Consider the following 19,246-nt stretch of genomic DNA (forward strand, 5'->3'; position numbering starts at 1 on the left):
TTCTAGAATGTGGCAAAATTGGTTGGATTCTCAATACACACTGTAAGGAATTTTGATTGATATCCACAGGTTCTTGGATATTTTTTATTCTTGAGCTCTTTGCTCGGGTCTTCTGTTCATACACATGCAGAGACCATTTTGATATATATTGGTCAGTTATCAACTTAATCTGTTAACACTGCATTAGTGGCTGCATGGTCTTACAGTATATTGTAAGATCCGCTCTTTAGATAATTGACATTTCTGGAAAACATAATTGTAGCAATCACTATGTACTGTAGGATATCAGCTTTTTGTATGATCTGTATTGATGATTGCTCTGTGTATCTGACAATGCAGTCGCTGTTACGGTTTGTTTTATTTTCATTAAACAAATTAAAAAGTCACACATAAAAACACTCAAAATGACACAGATGCCACTTACACATTTATTTAAAAAAAGTCCCAAATAAACATTCAAAATAAATAGGAACCAGTATTCAAGCATTGTACAATGGGGGTCAATCTGAATTGAGGGCAAAAGGTAAAGGCACGCACAATAATTAATGATGTCACCAGCATGGAATTAACCCTATGCACACTTACACCTTGTCCGAGCATTTAGATCCAAAAGCCAGGGCCCAAATTTTTACATTATACAGGTTTTTTTGCTCATCATTTTCAGAAGCAAAGCTGCTTTTAACCCATGTTCTTGCGGTTTCCATAGCCCCTGGGGTGTGTGTCTTTCCAGTCATCCCAATTCCGAGCCCTATGAAGGGTCTCAGGATCATCTGTCTCCACTTTCCTCTCCCGTTCTGCTGCTTCTTGTTCCTCATCTGCAAATGAAGACAAAAGAAAAGATGCTTCACAACTAAAAAACTAAAATAGAGGATCAAAAAAGAAATCTTGCTATAATGCTCACCTTGCAGCAAATCTAAATAGATCCACTGATTTTAAAGGGAACCTTAAAGGGAACCTAAACTGAGAGGGATATGGATGTTTCCTTTTAAACAATACCAGTTGCCTGGTAGTCCTGCCGATTTATTTGCTGCAACAGTGGCTGAATCACACACCTGAAACAAGCATGCAGCTAATCCAGTCTGACTTCAGTCAGAGCACCTGATCTGCATGCTTGTTCAGGGGCGGTGGCTGAAAGTATTAGAGACACAGGATCAGCAGGAGAGCCAGGCAACTAGTATTATTTTAAAAGGAAAAATCCATATCCTCCTCAGTTTAGGTTCCCTTTAAAAATGGTTAGGAAGGAAAGTCTTGGCAAATTGCAAATACCCGTATATACTCGAAAACAAGTCGACCTCATGTATAAGTCGACTACAATATTCAACCCTCTTAAGCTGGAATTTTTTATTGACTCAAGTATAAATCTACCCAGCAAAGTTAATGGCTGCATTTCAGGCCCAGGAGGGGTTAATGACTGCACTGCATACAGTATTGCAGCCATTAACCCCTCCTGGCCCCCCAAGTGCTGCAATTATTCATTCCCCTACTGCAGCCCAGTATTTCCTTGTTAGGCCTCGTTCACATCATTTAGCGCAGATGGCTGTGCGATTGGAACGCAACGCGTCCGATCGCACGCCATCTGCGCTCCTATGCGCTGCGCTGCAGATCCCATTCATTACAATGAATGGGATCTGCGCTGCGATTCCCAAAAATGCGTGCAGCACGCGATAGCGCAATTGCGCTGCCACGCAGCGCATATGATGGGAACGGTAGAAGGGCTGTCTATGCCCTTCTACCGTTCTTGCGTGTCGCACACTATACGCGCTGCCAAAATGCGGACGGCAGCGCGTATAGTCTGAACGAGGCCTTAATTGTTGTGGCCAAGACTTACTTGTTTATTCTTGGCATTTTCTTTCTTCAAAGTATCACTTACACTAGGTAAATTGCTGAAAATGGTAATGTCTCTATTAGTACACAATTACTCAGTGTGCTCAGTGTTGTCCGTGACTCATGTACAAGTCGACCCCTACACTTTTATCAAGTGAATTAGACCTACATTTCTAGACTTATACTTGAGTATATACGGTAAATCCATTCCTTTCCTACACTGTTGACATAGTATTTATAGGTGCTCCTTCCTACACTGTTGACATAGTATTTATAGGTGCTGTGTCAACATGAACACACTTCTTTAGGAAGAGGACTGTAAAAAGACTATGGCCTCGATTCATAAAGCACTACCGCATGCGGTAATGCTGAAAGCAGCTGACTTTAGCACTTAGGAAAGTGTCAATTCATAAAAGCTGTTACCGCATGAAAAGCTCAAATTACCGAGTAGTGAGATAAATTACCAACTTCAGTGGTGAACTCCTCCAGCACATGTCAGGAAATGTCAATTCATAAAAGATTAGAGCAGGCGGTATTGACATGGAGAATACCGCCTGCTGTTAGGTGATAACACTGACAACAGTGTGATAAGAGAGCGGAACTGTGTAAAAAGCCAGCAGCAGAGCGATCTGAACAAACAAGGCTTAACTGAATATCCCAGGCTGTGTTTTTAACCTCTTGGGTATCGGTTTCAGATGTTATTTCACATCAGAAAGCATGGCATGTGTAAAGTTTCTTGAAGTTCTTCTAAGCTGTGGCAATTAAACAGATTGTTTAGAAAGACTAAAGCCGGATCTACACAAGGCGATCAGGCGGCTCGATTAGCCGCCGGATCGCCTCTTCCGCATCCCCGCGCGTACTCGAGATTTGATCCGCCCACGTCCCCGCGCAGCTTATCTTCTGCTCAATTCCCTGCCATTGTCCCCTCGTGGGGAACGAGCAGGGAATCGGCGGCAGCAAAATCGGACCTGACGGATCTTATCAATCAAGCCGCATCAGCGGCTCGATTGATAAGGAACATCGCTCCGTGTAGACGGAGCTTAATATACAGATTCAAAGCAAGGAGAGGCAGTTTAACCATACATGCACATCTAAAGGGAAGCTGGGGATGCCCCTTTTATTGTAATGCTGTCTCTGCACGCAGAACAGCCAAATGTAACAAGTCAGCCAGCTCATTAATGTAACAACTCCGACAGCTCAGTTTGGAAAATCCCCGCATTTCTACCACACCTGTTTATGAATTATACAGAAGTCTAAAATACCGAATGCAGTATTTCCCCTCCCAGATTTTTTTTTTACTGCAAAGCCTTTTATGAATCGAGGCCTATGATGCAATCTTGCAGTACAAAACTTTGTTCAATTTTATTGGCAAGTACAAAAACAGACCATAAAAACTTTTCAATCCGTGAGATCAATCTTCATGAGCATCAATCAAGTGCATCCAGAAAGGAGACTTTTCATGAGACTGACAAATATATGTCAGTCTCATGAAAATCCTCCTTTCTAGAGTAAAGTTGAACGAAGTTTTGTACTGCAAGACTGCATCAGACTTTTTACAGTCCTCTTCCTAAAGAAAAAGTGTAGTCAATTGGGTGTGGTTTGTCACCTCTTAAGAGGATTCTGTGCTTTTGCCCTTCCCTTAGAAAGGGTTATACCCGATTATACACTCATCTAAAGGATTATTAGGAACACCTGTTCAATTTCTCATTAATGCAATTATCTAATCAACCAATCACATGGCAGTTGCTTTAATGCATTTAGGGATGTGGTCCTGGCCAAGAGAAACTCCTGAACTCCAAACTGAATGTCAGCATGGGAAAGAAAAGTGATTTAAGCAATTTTGAGCGTGGCATGGTTGTTGGTGCCAGACGGTCCGTCCTGAGTATTTCACAATCTGCTCAGTTACTGCGATTTTCACACACAATCATTTCTAGGGTTTACAAAGAATGGTGTGAAAAGGGAAAAACATCCAGTATGCTGCAGTCCTGTGGGCAAAAATGCCTTGTTGATGGTAGAGGCCAGAGAAAAATGGGCCGACTGATTCAAGCTGATAGAAGAGCAACGTTGACTGAAATAACCACTCGATACAACCGAGGTATGCAGCAACGCATTTGTGAAGCCAAAACAAGCACAATCTTGAGGCGGATGGGCTACAACAGCAGAAGATCCCACCAGGTACCACTCATCTCCACTACAGATAGGAAAAAGAGGCTACAATTTGCACAAGCACACCAAAATTGGACAGTTGAAGACTGGAAAAATGTTGCCTGGTCTGGTGAGTCTCGATAGAGTCAGAATTTGGCATAAACAGAATGAGAACATGGATCCATCATGCCTTGTTACCACTGTGCAGGCTGGTGGTGGTGGTGTAATGGTGTGGGGGATGTTTTCTTGGCACACTTTAGGCCCCTTAGTGCCAATTGGGCATCGTTTAAGCCACGGGCTTCCTGAGCATTGTTTTGGACCATGTCCATCCCTTCATGACCACCATGTACCCATCCTCTGATGGCTACTTCCAGCAGGATAATGCACCATGTCACAAAGCTTAAATCATTTCAAATTGGGTTCTTGAACATGACAATGAGTTCACTGTACTAAAATGGCTCCCCACAGTCACCAGATCTCAACCCAATAGAGCATCTTTGGGATGTGATGGAACGAGAGCTTTGTGCCCTGGATGTGCATACCTCAAATCTCCATCAACTGCAAGATGCTATCCTATTAATATGGGCCAACAATTCTAAAGAATGCTTTCAGCACCTTGTTGAATCAATGCCACATAGAATTAAGGCAGTTCTGAAGGCGAAAGGGGGTCAAACACCGTATTAGTAACAATCCTTTAGGTGAGTGTATACTAACTGAACATGAACACAGACCGCAGGAAAGGAAGCTTTTCAGTACCTCTCCAGCACCCTCTGCTGTACAAGTGGTGCACGGGTGAGAGGGGGAAATTTCTATGGCTTAAGTAGTGGGAGCGGCAGCAAATGCTCTACATGAAACTACACAGAGAGGGGCAACTGATGGGATCAGTCTCTGCATGTCAACACACAGGGAGAGGGTGATTAGCAGGGATCGTTCTCTACATGTTAGCACACAGGGAGGGGGTAATTAGCAGGGATCACTCTCTGCATCACAGCACAAAGGGAGGGGGTGAATAGCAGAGATTGCTCTCTACATGTTGGCACACAGGGAGAGGGTGATTAGCAGGGATCTCTCTGTACCTCAGCACACAGGGAGAGGTGATTAGCAGGGATTTCTCTCTCCACGTCTGCACACGGGGAGAGGTGATTAGCAGGGATCGCTCTCTCCACTTCTGCACACAGGGAGAGGCGATTAGTGGAGACCGCTCTCTGCATCTCAGCACACAGAAAGAGTGTGATTAGCAGGGATCACTCTACATATCAGCACCCAGGGAGGGGGTGATTAGCAGGGATTGCTCTCTGCACCTCAGCACCCAGGGATTGGTGATTAACAGGGATCGCTCTCTGCACCTCAGCACACAGGGAGGGGGTGATTAGCGGGGATCGCTCTCTGCACCTTAGCACACGGAGTAGGCCGAGAGGGTATGCGATTAGCGGGGATCGCTCTCTGCACACAGGGTGAGGCGACTGGTGTGGATTGCTCTCTGCATCTGAGCACACGGGGGGATGACTCTGTACACCTGGGGTTTGGGACTGGGGGTGATTAGCGGGGGATCGCTCTCTGTACCCTCAGCACACAGGGAAGGGGTGATTAGCGGGGATCGCTCTCTGTACCCTCAGCACACAGGGAGGGGGTGATTATAAAAGGATATTCTTTTTTTAATATCTTTCTTTAGCTCTCAAAGATAAACAAGGGTTTTTTAAAGGTGCAGATACACTGTACATGTCAAATAAATCCAACCAATGCGATTTTAACCACTTGCCGACCGCACGCTTATACCGTGCGTCGGCAAAGTGGCAGCTGCAGGACCAGCGACGCAGTACTGCGTCGCCAGCTGCAGGCTGATTAATCAGCGCGAGCGGCTGCTTCCTGTCAAATCACGGCGGGGGGCTCTGTGAATAGCCTGCGGGCCGCCGATGGCGGCTCGCAGGCTAAATGTAAACACAAGCGGAAATAATCCGCTTTGTTTACATTGTACGGCGCTGCTGCGCAGCAGCGCCGTAAGGCAGATCGGCGATCCCCGGCCAATCAGCGGCCGGGGATCGCCGCCATGTGACAGGGGACGTCCTGTCACTGGCTGCACAGGACGGATAGCGTCCTGTGCAGCCCGGATCACCGGGGAGGGGACAGGTAGGAGAGGGAGGGGGGAATTTCGCCGCGGAGGGGGGCTTTGAGGTGCCCCCCCCCGCAACACCCAGCAGGCAGGAGCGATCAGACCCCCCCAGCACATCATCCCCCTAATGGGGAAAAAAGGGGGGTGATCTGATCGCTCTGCCTGCTACCTGATCTGTGCTGGGGGCTGCAGAGCCCACCCAGCACAGATCACAACAAACAGCGCTGGTCCTTAAGGGGGGGTAAAGGGTGGGTCCTCAAGTGGTTAAAAGAAAGTTACTTGGAAATTTTTTTTTTTTTTTTTTTAATTCAAATCCCCTAAACATGTTTTGACAAGTACAATACATCTCGTGCACAATGCATACTGTGTTGGATGGTAACATTTTGTGTAAATTGAGATTGCATACCGGTTGGTTTATTGTATATGCCCTGGTCAGGCAGGACTCCTTTACTCCGATGATTCTCATACCAGTCATCTACAGTCATGGTGGGGAGACTTGGATAGCCAGCTCCAAAAACCCTGCGAGTACAAACAATAGCATAATTAGTGGAAAACAGAACTACAAATTGTGTTTTTAACGGACCACTAGCGAGAAAAATGTTAAATACATGAAAACACACAAAAAAGTACATTTCTCATCTTTCTAATAATCCTTTCCAGGGAGTGCTTTTGTAAAGAATAAATTAAATACTGAGAATTCCCCATTTAGGCCTAGTGCACACCAGAGTGGTTCTGCTGCGGTTTGCGATCCGCTTGCGGGTGCGGATCCGCTAGGGTAATGTATTTCAATGGGCTGGTGCACACCAGAGCGGGAGGCGTTTTGCAGAAACGCATACTCCCGGGCTGCTGCAGATTTTGGATTGCGGATGCGTTTCTGCCTCAATGTTAAGTATAGGCAAAACGGCACTTCAGAGCGGTTTGCCAGGCGTTTTTTGTTACAGTAGCTGTTCAGTAACAGCTTTACTGTAACAATACAAGAAATCTACTACACCAAAAACGCTTCACAAAACCGCAAAATGCTAGCTGAAACGCTACAGAAAAAGCGTTTCAAAATCTGCTAGCATTTTGCGGATCTGCTAGCGTTTTTTGGTGTGCACCAGGCCAAAGAGATGGACTATTCAAAAACCAGTTAAAGTGGATCCGAGATGAACTTTTACTCATTGCATAATTGTGTTCCTTTCCTATTGTTTATAGGGAATTCTTCAAGCCAAATCCTTTTTTGTTTTAATACTCTAATTCCCTAAAAACTGAACAAGCCTTGCCCACAGGTTTTCAGAGAACCTTGGCAGTAGCAAGGGCTCATGGGAGCTCAGTCTGGGCAGGAGGAGGGGGAGGTATTACTAGCCAGAGATTTCAGAGGCAGAGGGGATCATTCTATTGAAGCCGTTTTCAGCTAGATTTGCTGTGTAAACTATCTAAACTATCTAAACTTTAGATAAGATGTATAAACAAGTTACTTGTTATAGTTAGTTTTTCATCTCGGATCCGCTTTAAGTTAGATTTAAACTAACTACTGTAAGTGACCGCAACATTGGAGGATGGTTATTTATAGCTCATTGTACTCTGACAAAAAACAAAAACATACTTCATAGTTGATGTGTTTACATGTATTTTAAATTTTAAAATTTTTCGCAATAGTGGTTCTTTAAAAAGCAAAGTTCCTAAGGTAACAATATATATTTTTTCTCTTATATTCTGTCACTTGGTTTTCATTTTACAAGTCTTTTATTTTGGTACAGAATATGTAAAAATTGAATTGCTTTTGATTCAGTACGTGACAAAAGAAAAGAAAAATAAAAAATACACAAGACATGGGCCTCAACCCTAAAACTCGCTAAACTCCATTTTACTACTTATGGTTAAAATGTTACCACATATGTCTCGTTGTTTTGCCAACACTTTCCCAAGTTTGATCATAATTTTGAGAAAATTACTTTTATGTTGGATTGAGTTTGTCCCTACCTATTTTTTACATGACGTGGGTCCAAGTTTTAAGACGCACCAAAATGTATTCTACAACTTGTCACGGGTAAAATGATACCACACGTGACTCATTTAGTAATCTGGTGGTGCATTCTCCACAACTACACTGGACACACACACACACACACACACACACACACACACACACACACACACACATCCTGTTATCATTAAGTGGTTAAGCTACTTACACACCAAAATATGGAACCCTTGTAAAACGAATGATGAAGGATCGGTCATTCCACGATCCATAAAGTTCAATTTGCACCGATTTGACTTGGATGTTAGATAACTGCACCCGCAATGCCAAAAGACGGTTTGATTGTAACGATGCAGAACGCATAATAGTTTATAGCTCTGTAAACACTGCTGACTAGGAATGATTATCTGCCGCTGTGATCCATCATAACCGTTGTGTAACAGCCCTCGAGCATTGTAGTGGATCGTTCATTTAAAAGGAACCTAAACTGAGAGGGATATGGATATTTCATTTTTAACAATACCAGTTGCCTGGCAGCCCTGCTGATCTTTGGCTGCAGTAGTGTCTGAATCACACACCTGAAACAAGCATGCAGCTAATTGAGTCTGACTTCAGTCAGAGCACCTGTTCTGCATGCTTGTTCCGGGGCTGTGGCTAAAATTAGAGACACAGGATCAGCAGGACAGCCAGGCAACTGGTATTATTTTAAAAGGAAAAAAAATCTGATGATGCCATTTCTTCTAAATTTCAGCTAGAAAGAGGCACCAGGCAAGGATGCCCCCTGTCACCCCTGCTATTTGCAATAGCCATAGAACCATTAGCGGAATTAATAAGAAGCAATGATCGTATACATGGATTTAGATATGGTGACTTGGAGGAAAAGATTGCCCTATTTGCGGATGATACCTTACTATTTCTGCAAGACACAACTGATTTCCTAAGGTGTACTATGGACGCTTTGTCGACCTTTGGGAGATATTCTGGCCTGACGGTCAATTGGGATAAATCTTGTCTTCTCCCAATTGATCGCCAAACGATGTCCCTGCCTGAGGGCTGTACGGAGATTCAACTTGTTACCTCATTTAAATATCTAGGTATACATCTCTCTCCAGATTTAAACTCTTTTGAAACCCTCAATGTTACACCGCTCCTAAATAAAATACGTCAGAAGTTGAAAACCTGGTCTAAATAACCTCTTTCACCTGTAGCTAGAGTAAATCTGCTGAAAATGGTGATAATGCCACAACTCTTATGCTTGGTACACACCATACAATTTTCTGTTAGATTCTTCTGTTAGATTTACCTACAACATGGGAAAAAGCTATCTGGCAGGTAAATCTAAGAGAAAATCTAACAAAAAATTGTATGGTGTGTACCTAGCATTATACATACTACATAATGCCCCAATCTGGCTTCATCTCAAGCTGTTCAAGACTATTGAAAAAATGTTTAGGGATTTTATTTGGGGGCAGGGCAGGGCAGGGTAAAGATCAAGCTGCAATATCTGCAGTACCCAAAGGACGAAGGTGGGTTGGCAGTCCCCAATGCGTGGGTATATTATTTGGCCTCTCAACTCAACATATAGTGGGATGGGGAACAGAAGATATGGTAGATACGACCAGATCTTTATTAAATCAATTTCTGGGATATAGCTCTGTTTACGCTGCATTGGAGGCAGGGATACCAAAAATGTTATGCTTACAAGTACCTACACTAGCACTGATGCAGAAAATGGGGGATAGAATTAGAATCATGCAGGGAGTGAATAGGATTACAGCTTACTCCCCTCTTGAAGGGAACTCTTGTCTTCCTGAACTTCTGGGGCTTAACTTTTTTAAATCGTGGGCTAAAAATGGTATGACTCTGCTGACACAGGTTCTTGAGGGGTCCTCTCTCCGGTCCTCACAGGACATAGCATCTCAGATGGGGGTGAGCTGTTCTCCTTTATTTAATTTCCAATATATGCAACTCAAACATGCATTAATAAAGCAACAGCAATCTCAGTTTTTACACATTAGTCCGGTTCCAATCTTTAATTTAATTAGTCAATCCAAAAGTAGAAGTGGCTTTATCTCTTCATGCTATGCTTTAATCCTTAAATTATTCTTTTGGAAAAATTCCTTTTTAAATGCTTTGAAAGCTGGGTGAAAGGTCTTGAAGATTTAACAACTGAGCAATGGTCAGATATTTTACAAAATATACCCCTTATGTCAACAAATGCCTCTCAAAAAATGTCGCAACTAAAACATTTTTTATACAGAACCCTGTTAACCCCTATAAGACTACAGAAAATGCGTTTTCAGAGAAACCCCTACTTGTACAAGATGTCGAAGAGACCATGGTAGTTTACTGCACATGTTGTGGCATTGCCCTAAATTGCATAGATATTGGAACGCTGTACTGGATACAGTGGATACTGTTGCCGGACAGAGGGTCCCTCACACGATTCAAGTCTGTATCCTGGGTTTACTATCAGATACAAATTTAGCTGAGCATGTGCAGATCTTACTACAACGCCTCTTATTTCAGGCAAGGAAGCTTATACTAATGTTGTGGATTAGCCCAACTATTCCTACGGTAGAGATGTGGATATCCCAGGTTAACTTATATCTAAAATTGGAAAAATTGATTTATATGCATAGAGGAGCGCCGCTTAAATTTCAAAAGAAATGGTCTGCTTGGCTGGATACCCCAGGTTTGCCAGATTTAGAACTTGTACGATCCCGATTATTTGTACAGCCAATGTGATCTTGGTCCTGTCATAATAAGATGTATTTTCATTCCCTCTCTATCAATATTATTGGTAATATTTTGATCTATCTTCTCCTCTAATCTCGTATGGACTATGGATGGACTATGTTTATATCTGGTGGTCACATTACACTACTCATACTACTATGCTTTAAGGTTTAGTGCTGCTATACTGAAAACTCTGAATAGTTTTGTTAAACTGTTGATTGTTCTTTTTTCTTCGTTTCTGTTTTAATAAAGGCTGTTTAAAAAAAAAAAAAAAAAAAAAAGGAAAAAAATCATATCCTCAGTTTAGGTTCACTTTAAGCAGTCATACGTTTCATAATTTTTCAGAAGTCGTTTTGAACTATTTCTGATCCGAATATGCCTTACTTGGCCTGCGCAGCATCACGAGTCAGTATAAAGGGTTTCATTGGTGGTCGCGTAGGACGCGGTTGATGGGGAAGCTCTCCTCCCTAAAAAAAAAAGGGATTAGTACATTACTTCAATGCCAGTGATACTATGAGCGTAAACACAAGTTCATTCAAAGACCAAAAGAAATAGCACTCAACCACACCTACCTTTTTCATCATTTCCCTTGCTTTTACCATTGGTAGCTCTTGGTCAATGCTCTCTACCTCCTCTAGAGCAGTACACACCCAATGCCGCAGCTGAAGAATGTAAAACTCCCTGACTTGCTCTTCATCTGCAGTACCATTTTTTACAGCCACTTTCACAGCAGACAGTTTGTTCTCCAGATCCTTCTTTTGCTTGTATCTTTATAGACACAAAACATGCAAAAACAAATTACATGCATGCCCAGATGGCCAGAAACTTCTTCTACAGTATAATATAACGGTAATAAAAATGTGAAAAGTTTCCTGCTACACCAATTTTTCCGGAGCGCTGAGCCCAACGGAAACAGAAGCTGTATTGGTAACAATGAGAAAACGGAAAGTTTCTTTACACTAGTGAAGAAACGGACCATTCTAAGTGGCAAAATCCACTTTGAGTGTCGGGGGTGTGGGGGTGAAGATGTGGGGAAATGGAACGGAAACAGCAGATCGGAAACGGAGTGCCATCTGAGTGAAAACGGATCCGATCCCCCGGTGATCAGATCCATTTGCCACTTCAACGCAAATGTGAACTCGGCCATATGGGCCTGATCCAATTCACATTTTCACGTCTTAAAGAGGAACTCAGACCAAGAATTGAACTTTACCCCAATCAGTAGCTGATAACCCTTTTTACATAAGAAATCGATTCCTTTTCACAAACAGACCATCAGGGGTCGCTGTATGGCTGATATTGTGGTGAAACCCCTCCCACAAAGAAATTCTGAGTACGTACTCTTGGCAGTTTCCTGTCTGTGAACCCTGTTGCATTGTGGGAAATAGCTGTTTACAGCGGTTTCCCAGGCACCACTGCTGAATATATGCAAATTAACCATTGTACCCTTAGAAGCTAAACACACCTCCAGAATCGCTGGAATGCAATGATGTGTCAGCTTGTTAATGTGTACAGAGCCATAATAATCCAACATGCATACAGGCTGTTTCGGATTGTTTGATCCTCATCAGTGCATGGCATGGATTAATTTGGCTCTATGGAGTAGGGCTTGTAAATCCGAGAGGCACAGACTAACCAGCAAGCTCATGGTGACCCAGAACTCATTGGGGTGTGTAAGGGACTACAATTAATCCATGCCATGCACTGATGAGGATCAAACAATCCGAAACAGCCTGTATGCATGTTGGATTATTATGGCTCTGTACACATTAACAAGCTGACACATCATTGCATTCCAGCGGTTCTGGAGGTGTGTTTAGCTTCTAAGGGTACAATGGTTAATTTGCATATATTCAGCAGTGGTGCCTGGGAGACATCTCGAGCTCACTCTAACCTGAATTATCGCAAATTCTTTCTGTTTTAGGAAAGCAAACTTTTGTTTTTCTTAACATCTTAGTAAGGGGGCTTTTAGGACCATTGTAGTCCCTTACACACCCCAATGAGTTCTGGGTCACCATGAGCTTGCTGGTTAGTCTGTGCCTACAGCGGTTTCCAACTGCCAAAACAGCATACAGCAGCTACATCACTTGCCAGCAGTAAAAATGTCACCATGTGATAAATGTCAGAATATAAATCAGGGATTTAAAATATTTTACAATGGGCAAACACTGACTAAATCATTTATACATAATTATTGTAAAAATGAAGCACTTTTTTATTACATTATTTTCACTGGAGTTCCTCTTTAACAATAAAATTCTTAGCCTACAGCAAGCAAGAAAATACTCTTTGGTACCTTTTCAGTTGCAGAAAAATTAATTTTAAGCAGAAGATGAAAAATTATCTCCTAGAAGAAAACTTAAGAGAAAGTGAATTGAATAGGGGTGTAGGGTACTGGGAAAAGAAGCACAGAGACAACGAGAGCCCAAATTGTGCAGTATGTCAGATAGATGGATATATAAATGTGTTTGAGATGAAAATATTCACAAAGGTGGGTTGCACTACGGGCAACCAACCACTTAAGGCAGTTGGAGTGTCTTATACCTGACTCCACTCAGGTATGCCAGCAATCTTGGGGGCGGTCACTCGTTAAAAAATCACGTGCACTCTAGACCCGTAAGGTGGGGGGAATCCACCCCAGGTTAGGTGTACGGAACTCCCCTTTACTGGACCATAGAGGGGAGCATAGGCACAGAAGAAGGTAAAGAGGCGCCCACGAAGTATAAAAATCTAAAATCACTAAAATCAAAAGATTGAGTAAAACTATTTAATAAGCACAGGCAATGCGTTTCGTGGGATCTAGCCCACTTCCTCAGGCCAAATAAAGTGCCGCTGTGGTCTAAAGTTTGCATTCGGGGCACCACTTTATTTGGCCTGAGGAAGTGGGCTAAATCCCACGAAACACCTGAAGTGAGAGGAAAAGTGAGGCTAACATTTATTTCCTTTTAAACAATGCATATTGTCTGGCAGTCCTGCTGATCCTTTGCCTCTAATATTTTTAGCCTTCTGCTAGGTACACATGATGCAATTTTCTGGCGGGGGAGGGAGGGACTTTAAAAAATAAATAAATAAATAAATAAATAAAAGTGAATATCCCCCCCCCCCCCCCCCCCCCAAAAAAAAGTAATAATAAACATCCTGGGAGCGATCATAGCCAACAAACAGAAATCTCTGTTGGTGGGCAGAAATGGAGGGGGGGGGGGGGGGGGGGGGCCTGGGGAGAATCACTTGTGGGGAGAATCACTTGTGTGCTGAGTTGTGTCCCTGCAGCAAGCCCTTAAAGCTGCAGTGGCCTCAAAAATAGCCTGTTCACTGGGGGGGGGGGGGGGGGGGGGGGGGGGGAGTTGTTTAAGACCGTGGTCCTTAAGGCGGTATAAAACTGACATAATATTCAATAAAAACCATGTTTACCTACTTTTATATCACATACAGTTATCATATTTGCTTTTATGCATAAGTAGTATTATTCATTTAGAAATTACAAGTTCCCAAAGTACAACTGTTTTTGCTCTGAGAGCTGCAATTGCATTTTATTCATAACTGGTATATTTCTATTGTAATGTCCCAAGAATGATTTCTGAGTACCTCTCTGTGTTTTGGGGTGTCTGCACAATCAGAGAAGTGTTTACAATCCTCACTTGATATAATTAAGTAACCACAAGATAATGTTAAACACACGATAATCACTAGTTCGGATGCGTCCAGATTTCCCTGCAGGGAGATTGTAAGTCCTGTGTTTAACTAGTTGAATGTTGTTCTAGAAAAAAAAAATTGTGGTACCGGTAGTATATAATATGCTGTAAATCTTTTAGCGCGAAGAAATGCTGGGTTTCACTTCGCTTTAAGTGGTTAAAGCACACCTGAACTGAGAGTGATATAAAGGCTGACCTATTTATTTCCTTTTAAAAATGTAAATTGCCTGGTTGTCCTGCTGATCTTCTGCCTCTAATGCTAGGAAGTGGAACACACGTTACTTTTTTTTCATTACATAGATGCGTTAGATTGATAAATTCCGTTATGTCCCATATTCCTCTCGATCATTTTACCGCTCGATTCCTCATAGAAGTGAATGGAAAAACATAAGAAAAACGAGCGGAAGATAAGAGAATCGAGTGGTGAATCGAGCGGAAAAAAGGATCGAGCAGGAAAAACGCATTGCGTGTTCCCAGCATGATACTTTTAGCCAAAGACATTGAACAAGCATGCAGATCAGATGATCTGACTGAAGTCTGACTGGATTAGATGCATGCTTGTTGGAGGTATGGGATTCAGACACTACTGCTGCCCAAGAGGTCAGCAGGACACTAGGCAACTGGTATTGTTTAAAGCTAATTTTATTACAAATGATGATATGGCAGCCTCCATATCCCTCTCAGTTCAGGTGTGCTTTAAAGCACACCTGAAGTGAGAATAATATGGCGGCTGACATTATTTCCTTTTAAACAATGCAAATTGCTTGCTTGTCCTGCTGATCCTCTGCTTCTAATATTTTAGCCATAGACCCTGAACAAGCATGCAGGCCATGTACTCTTACTAAGTCTAAATAGATTAACTGTATACTTGTCTCAAGAGTGTGATTCAGACTTTACCAAAACCCATGAGAAATCAACAGGAAATAAATATGGCAGCTACCATATGCCTCTCAATTTAGGTTCTCTAAGATTTCCTTCCACAATTTCCCTTGTAGAGTACATGGTATGCAATAAATCATACAAAATATCCACAGTGGGGTGTGAAAGGAGGGAGGAAAGCAGTTTAGAAGGATTGGCTACCAGATATATTTTTATCCTACACAAGGGAAACTTGACTTCTGACTTCATCCCCCACAAAATGCTATAGCCTTATGAGCCATTTGAGAAATGTTACCATCACTGGGGTAAGCTGCCTTACCTCTCAATTTTGGCCTGCCTGTGTACTGCCATGGCTGTCAGGCTGGGTCCTGCCGCAGCCCGTACATTGTGTGGTTCAAGTTCATCGTGTGCTTCTCCTTCCTGTTCTGCAGGAAATCTAAAACTAGAAACTTTGTAGTTATGGCATCTTTTCAGGAAGTCCAAAAAGTATGACCGGGCGCTTTCCAGGTGCTGCAATCTTTTACTTAAATTGACCTGCTTCAGAGTCAGTGCTCCGAGAAACGCCGGAAGGAGAAGATACCGAATATCTGTAGAAGAAATCTCATCCAAATCTTCATTTGAGCTACAAATGGAAAGAAAAGCATGCTTGGATCAATTGTTCCTTTATCACATACATGCAGATAGCCAGACATTACTAGACGTTGACACATGATTGAGAAGAACATCTTTCCATATAAAACAAGAACAAACATTGTTCTACTGTGGCATCATTGTTCATCTTGGCTTTGTAAGGAAACGTTTCCATCCACCTGTTCACTAGCAACACTGACCTCACAACACAAACTGGGAAAAAGGTTGGGTTTAGAGACCAATCATAAGAGAAAGGCTAAGGTTAGATACCAGGCAAAGCAAAGGTGTTAAAGTAAACCTGAGGTGACTATAAAAGTAATAAAGTCAAGTTAGCCCAATGCAGAAGTACTTTAAATTTTTTTGCGTTGAACCAGTAACGCGTAAAAACGTATGTGTTAATGTTCCTGCACCAGCGGGAATGCGTAAAAATGTATGCAATGCGGCCCGCCGACCCCTAGGTGGGGGGACTGGAGCAGCAGTGAGTGACTATGAGGGCACAGGATGGCTGCATGGGGCTGGTAGAAGCCCCAGGTAAGTGAAACTTTTTTTTTTCTTTCTCCTAATAATTCCTTTAAGGTGTTAATGTGTACCTGAACTGACTTGTGACATAAAATAAGGGAACAAATAGTATAAAACCAAGTTGGAACTTGCCTGTGTTCATTTTTGTTTTCAAATGCAAGGGTTAAAAACCTCAGTGCTCCGTGTATGCACATAGGCCAGGTTCACATTAGGACGCATCCGCCTGTACGCTTGCGTTCTGCGGAACGCAAGGTCCCGACATGTCGGGATCGTCCGCTCCGATGAGCGGAACGCATGGAACGGAACGTAGCAATGTGAACTTTCCCATAGGGAAAGCATTGCTGCGGCTGCTGCGTTCCGCTCAGCGGAGCGGAACGTAGGCTGAAAACGGCATAATGTGAACAGAGCCATAAGGCTGTCAAAAGCAGCCAGTAACTCTTCAGAAAATTGAACAGAAGCAAACACTCTGTGTAAACAATTCTAACAACAAGATGGTGCTGATAATCCGAAATTTAAGCCATACTGATAGGGCTGCAGTTAACTATTCAGAGTCCAAATTTAGCCTCTTAAAAGAAAATAAAAAATATGAGACACTGGGAAAGTTCTAAACACCATTGCTACTACATGTACAGTTGCTCATCTTCTGAGTTTCATTTCAATTCAGGTTTGCTTTAGTTTTTCAGGCACCAAGAGAATCTGTTAAGGTTAGGCATCAGAGATAAGGTGTTAAAGGGGGTTAGACCTACCAATTGAAAACTATTATCTATTGCTAATCACTGCTGTCACATGGTTTCCCCCAGCATTTACAAAAATACATTTATACAATACTTGGAGTCCACGTCCAGCTCCTGTATACCGGAAGGTGCCGCTCGGAAGTAAATTCTCTTATGGTTTACTCCTTGTCTCCTCATAGAGACTGATGGGTCATTCAATTATGGACCCAAACTGCATAGCTTTCCACTGGCCTGATATCACTGTCAGCCACGGTGATGTCAACAGTAATGGGCGAGTGGAAAGCCGTAAGGTTCAGGTCCATTTCCGAATTCCGAATGACGTGTCAGCCATTGCCACCACAACGCGTTTCTATGAGGGAGGAGGGTGGAGGAAGGGAGGAGCAAGCCATAAAGAAAATAGTCCTTACTTTTTTTCATATAATTTATTATGGAAAAATTAACATTACAATCTTATATTCCAAGCTTCGGTATACATTTCACCTAATTTTCAAATTTACAAAAACAGAACTCCCAATCCCCTCCTCCTCCCTTATCCACAAACAATCATCATATCAAAAAAATAAATAAAAATAAAAAAAATTCCATAATGTTCATGCATCACCTTAAATTCCATACCCTCCTATAATATCTCCTTTCCTACATCTCCATCATATCCCCATATTCCCTCGTATCCTGAAACTCATTCAATTTTTCCCATTTTACATTAAACCCCTCTAGTTTATCTTGTAATGCAATTTGATTCTCCAACCCCTTCACCTTATTAACGCTTTCAACCCATTCCTTAAAAGGTAATTAAATATCTGTCACAATTGGCGCTATGTAGTCCACCTAATAAGCTGCACGTTATATGAGGGAATCCCTCCAACCCTCAAAATTATATATAGCAAATCAAAAAATAGATAATAACATGCGCTAATTAAAAGCAAAATTGTTTTGCTGTTTATTCAAAATTGTTAAAAAGTCTTAAAACACAGTACACCAAAATTGCAGTTATCTATGCGGATATATCACGCTTCCACACACTCACCATAGAAGGGCCCTTCTATCTAGTCCTCTCTCCCCAGTAATATAAGCTTCTTACGGAATGTTCCTTCCCAAAGAGTTAATACTCCATATGATTCCTCCGTTATAATGTATGATATAATCGATTCCTGAAAGTTCCTTTCAATATGGGCACCGTAGTTTAAACTTAAAATTCCAACCAGTTCAGTCTATATTAGACAATATTCATGTAGACTCACATGTCCGATAATGTAAATGGTCAGCGGCAACCTCTCACAGGAGTGTAATCATCTATGTGAATTCTTCCGCTCTGACCTTCCTTGCTCATGCGGGATAGATACCTCTGCCTGCTGCCTCTCAGCGTCTTCCTGCGGCATACATCGGTTCCATCTCACAGGCTCAGACCCCCGCACTTCCGCTCAGCTGATTCAGCTAGCATAGCAGGTTGGGGGACGTCACCAATAAGCCTCTGGACCTTTGTTCACAAGCGGCTGCTGCGCGCTTACACAGCCTGCTCAATCCCGGGCTCCTTAGCAGATACTATTTGCATTAAAGCGACCGCTACGCGTTTCAGCCAATAGCGTTGGCCCTCATCAGGAGGATTTGGTAATGCAAGAGTGGTCGGTCAGTTCACCTCTATTTATAGTTCAGTGTCGCCATTTTGCTCCACCCGTATGCAAATTCTCAGTTGGATCCTTAGTTCTTAAAGTCATATGATCCAATTATACATTACTTTTAGTACCAGTGGAGATAGTGAACATTCCTCTTACTGTCATCCTAAAATACCCCATCAAAACTTTTCCATACACCATCCACCTATGCATTCATACTAATACTCATAAGGATATATAAAAATCATAAAAATTACTTAAAGGCAAAAAAATCCATTTCGCTATTCAGACCTTTCGGGGCTAATGTGTCCAACTGATAAATCCATTTTGACTCATTTCTTGACATCTTACCTATATAGTCACCGCCCCTTTTACCAGGTTGAATAATCTCTAAGCCA

General features: G+C 42.4%; 1 protein-coding gene across 1 annotated transcript in view; it reads right to left on the minus strand.

Moving 5' to 3' along the window:
* Positions 1-414: 414 nt before the first annotated feature.
* The window catches only part of IGBP1 (immunoglobulin binding protein 1), a 33,275-nt gene continuing 14,443 nt past the window's right edge, over positions 415-19,246 (minus strand). The window contains exons 2-6 of the mRNA XM_068247648.1: positions 15,672-15,974; positions 11,354-11,549; positions 11,166-11,248; positions 6,486-6,598; positions 415-815 (exon numbers count right to left, since the gene is read on the minus strand). Of these exons, the coding sequence (XP_068103749.1) occupies positions 679-815; positions 6,486-6,598; positions 11,166-11,248; positions 11,354-11,549; positions 15,672-15,974 (832 nt within the window). The 3' untranslated portion in view covers positions 415-678. The remainder of the gene's footprint in view (positions 816-6,485; positions 6,599-11,165; positions 11,249-11,353; positions 11,550-15,671; positions 15,975-19,246) is intronic.

The sequence above is a fragment of the Hyperolius riggenbachi genome, chromosome 8 (assembly GCF_040937935.1).
Source record: "Hyperolius riggenbachi isolate aHypRig1 chromosome 8, aHypRig1.pri, whole genome shotgun sequence".
Taxonomy (NCBI): domain Eukaryota; kingdom Metazoa; phylum Chordata; class Amphibia; order Anura; family Hyperoliidae; genus Hyperolius; species Hyperolius riggenbachi.